Here is a 4,103-nt window from a genome sequence, read left to right on the forward strand (position 1 = left end):
ACCGGCTTGTATTTCCTTCGGCTTTTGCTGTGCTCATTAGGTACATTCCTTTCCCTCTCTGCTAGGGCTGCTTTGGAACTTAGATAACGCTCAAGGTTGACTGGTGGAAGATGGGAGGCGTTTTAGGTTTGCTTTGATTATAATGAGCTAGGGCTTGAGAAGCGAAATAATGTTTATGGTTAGGACCGTTTGTTCTCAGGGGTTTGGGGCGCCTATTTTACCTGTTTTCCCGCACGCGGGAAGTGGACCCATTGGCCACGGTTTGGTATGAATTTGTATATTACCTTGTACCCCGCGGTTAGTCTCCATTCTTAACAATCCTTGTGTTCCTGTTTCACCATTGCTTTAATAAATGCTACTTTGCTACAAACGTGGATTTATTTGAATGCCTGGAGGATCGGACACTTATATATCAGCATCTCTGGCTCTCCCCTCCTCCCACCTGCCCACTTGCTTGGCACATGGGGCAACATCTCATTTTCTATCTCTCTACTCCTCCCTGCCCACCTGGCATAGGAAGCAGTAGCTCCCTCTCCTGCTCTTCCACCCACCCTACAGCCACTCAGAAGGGAATGCTCCCATATATTGTCCGTAGAAGTGCAGGCCACATTACTCTCTTTGGTGGTTTTCATATTTTTCTGCAGAGCTAGGGGGTACCCAAGGTCTGCAGAACAACACCCCCAATCTGAATCTTGACCCATTCTCTGAGCTTTTCTAGCCGTCTGTTGATTGTATCATAAACTTGTTTTATCTGAATGGGGGCCAAGTTCAGAATTAGATATACAATGGTCCTGGTCACATGCAATTGATAGCAATGTTTAGTTACCTTGGAGCGGACTGCGGTGTTCGGTCCCTCACTCCTAAATTTTTGGCAGTATTCTGCACTCTTGCTCCCTATAAGATAGAAATATGCCCATTAAAAATAATAAAAATTAGCATACATAAGTAGCCATTTTACTTGCAATGTGGCAAATACCAGATACCATCTAATCAATAACAGTAATTCAAAACTGCTAACTGTGAAAACTTATTTGTTCTTTCAGGAAATATAATTGCACGAGCAGGGACAAGCAAGACACTTAGACAAAAATTTCCCTCCTGCTTCCAGGAGGGGAGCTGGGAAAGCTGGGCTGGGAGAAAGCACATGAGACCACAGGCTCCTAGCCAGCCCAAATGCTCAACTGTCCCAAGATCATTTTGCAGTGCAGGAGGGGAAGGGGACTGTGGGGATATGGGGCTGACTACAAACACCCAGGCCCCCTCTCAGAACAAACACTGTTGGTGCTCAGTGTCCACCATCTCTGGCCAAGTTCTCCTTTCCCTCCAAGCTGCTCGGAGGAGGACGAGGTGGCAAGGGACAGGCTGAGGAAGGATGGAGCAGCAACAGCAGCCCAGACTCTGCTGGTGTTCAACTCCACCTTCCCTGGCCCTCCTCCTCTTTCCCTTCTAGTGGCAAGGAGGGAGGAGGAGGTGGTAGTGTTTATAGGAAGGGGAAAGGGAGGACTGTGGCAGCCCTAACATCGCCAGCAATTAGCATGCATCTTCCCATCTCCTTTGCGTTTTCCTTTCCAGCACCCACCCACCCTCCAATCATCTTGGGAGTTGTTTGGCAGCTCCAATGATAGTGGCTGAGATGTTGCTACATAACTGTGAGGTTTTTTCCCCCCTTAATGTTACAGGATTTTTTAAAAAATCCCTGCCACATGTATTTCCAGCTTTTAATTTTTTCTGCAAAACTGGGTTTGCAGTAATATCCCACTTATCCGAACACAGCCTTATTTCATTATGCATTCTAGGCCCACTGCTCATAATTAGCTATATGGCAAAACAATAAATTCTGTAAAAATAGTAGGATTACAGTCTTAAAACTGAATCTGTAAAAACAATGGCTTGGATCCAACGTAGCATTTCTATGGACAGAAGGATTCCTTTCCTCACCTCTCCTCTTCTGAAAAAGCTCAAAATGCCTTCCAAAATGCTGTTTCCAGGGTTCTCTCATCCAAGGACTCCAGATGCTATACCGTGCAGGAAACTGCATCTTTGGAGGGCATTTAGTTCATCTGACTAGCTATCGTTGGGTTTAGGACCAAACTGCCTGATATCTGCAGCAGTGATTTTCCTGTATAGGAGAAAATCAACATTTGAGAGACATGTGTCATTCCATACAGAAGATTGGTCATTATTCTCAGTCTTCATTAGGGCTACACCAAACTGTCTCCCCAACAGCTGTTACTGAACTGGGTTAGTCAGAATATATTGTACTGTAGCCAATAGGACAAGTCTCAGTTTTATGAATAATGGAGGAACAAACTTTAAACACAAATGTGTGCAGCAAAGTCCTGATAAGTGATTTTTATTTTTCAAGAGCACGGTTAAAGTGAATGCGAAGGAGCTGCAGAAGAGGTAGCTTAACCCTTCTCTGATCACTGCTTTACCATTGCAGTTCTCTTACCTTACCCCAGCTGCCTCCAGGACTCTTGTTGCATGACTGCCCTTGCAAACATGCAATTGGAACACCACCAGAGCAAAGCAGCTTCATGGCAGGTGTTGGATTGGAAAAACAGCAGGCAGGAAAAGTTAATCATTCTTCCTCCCCATTGTTTCTCCTCTCAAAAATTCCTAGTCTTCAGAAGATGTTTACAAAAACCATTTGTCAAATGTTTGTAACATGCTGGTGTGCAGCATGCAATTTCCTCAAAGGTAAAATGCCAGGGTTTCCCCAGAGGTTTCTTCTAATTATACGTTTCTATTTCTTTTCTTTCTTTCTTTTTAACGTATTTCTGTTTCTCTCTGCTTTGTTCTTTTTCTTTTTCGTCCCTTGTCAGTATTGGATTCAGGACAGGAGTTCTCATCCTTTTACATACTATCATGATTCATAGCTTCAAATCTGAGGGACAGAGAAAAGTATAGATCTAAGCAAACTGAAAATAAAATAAAGGGAGATGAAGATATGCAGCTGAATACACTTTGCTCCGGTGATCTCACCATAATGGGTATCCTGGTACCCATTTGATCCTTCACTGGAGGAGAAAAAACAAGTAGGCATCACCTTTGTGTATGCACAGAAACAGCTGCCTCTGTTATAGGAGAATGCTTAGCTTGTAATGTCACATTTTGTAATTGGCCCCAGGCGCTCTATGGCAGCCATTTTGTGGGCTGTCCACAGGCTTAAGAAGCCTGGGTACCTGTGCACCCATAAATCAAGTTGTCAAAATACAATAGTACATAAATCTATAAAAACTCACACTCTATGCAAAACTCTTCTTATAATAAGCAGACTGGCTCCAACTCATTCTTGCAGCAATTAGAATAATACAAAAAGATATATTATCTTTATTCCTTTACTGTACACACTTGTGCAGCGTATACACTTAAATCTCAATGGAAGAAAACCTTTCATTATATTAATAAGGCAATTAGAGTGTATTCTTCTTAATAGTAAACATAGTTAATTATGGTTTTCTTTTTAAATATTATCATCACTATTTGATTACTAGGAATAAGGCCCGTTGTGGAAATAAATACAACGAAATCTAGAAAGAGGCTCTGGGAGAGTGCTCTGGCTTTGGGCAAACACTGTCAGTTTGCTGTGGTGACCTCAGCAGGGTGTAATGACAGAGTCCACTGTTTTCTCCAGAGGAACTGATCTGTGCTACCTGAAGAGCAGTTGTAATTTTGAGTGATCTCTAGTCCTCACCTGGAGATTGGCAACAATTGTTACCCAGGACGAAATGGCTCGTTTGGAGGGTGGAGTCTATGGCATTCTACCTGTCTGAGGTCCCAGCCCTCTGCAAACCCCACCCTCTCCAGGCTCCAACCCTCAAATCCCCAGGAATTTGCCAGCCTGGAGTTGGCAACCCCATCTCCTTCCCAGCTTACCATCAACCTACCATTATCTGCCCCTTTGATTTCAGCTGACTTCTGCCCTCCCTTCTGCAGAGCAGTTGTAATTCTGAGTGGTCTCCAGCTCTCACCTGGAGATTGGCAACAATGGTTCCCCATGAGGGACTGACTGGTTTGGAGGGTGGAGTCTATGGCATTGTACCTGTCTGAGGTCCCACCCCTCCTCAAACCTCACCCTCTTCAGGCTCCATCCCTCAAAT

The 4,103-nt window shown here is 44.0% G+C and overlaps 1 protein-coding gene across 1 annotated transcript in view; it reads right to left on the minus strand.

Moving 5' to 3' along the window:
* Positions 1-4,103, minus strand: part of PREX2 (phosphatidylinositol-3,4,5-trisphosphate-dependent Rac exchange factor 2) — a 221,094-nt gene that overhangs the window by 1,261 nt on the left and 215,730 nt on the right. Inside the window, exon 39 of the mRNA XM_015408888.1 lies at positions 827-894. Coding sequence (XP_015264374.1) covers positions 827-894 — 68 coding nt within the window. The remainder of the gene's footprint in view (positions 1-826; positions 895-4,103) is intronic.

This window comes from Gekko japonicus, unplaced genomic scaffold (assembly GCF_001447785.1).
Source record: "Gekko japonicus isolate JY-2015 unplaced genomic scaffold, Gekko_japonicus_V1.1 scaffold88, whole genome shotgun sequence".
Classification (NCBI taxonomy): domain Eukaryota; kingdom Metazoa; phylum Chordata; class Lepidosauria; order Squamata; family Gekkonidae; genus Gekko; species Gekko japonicus.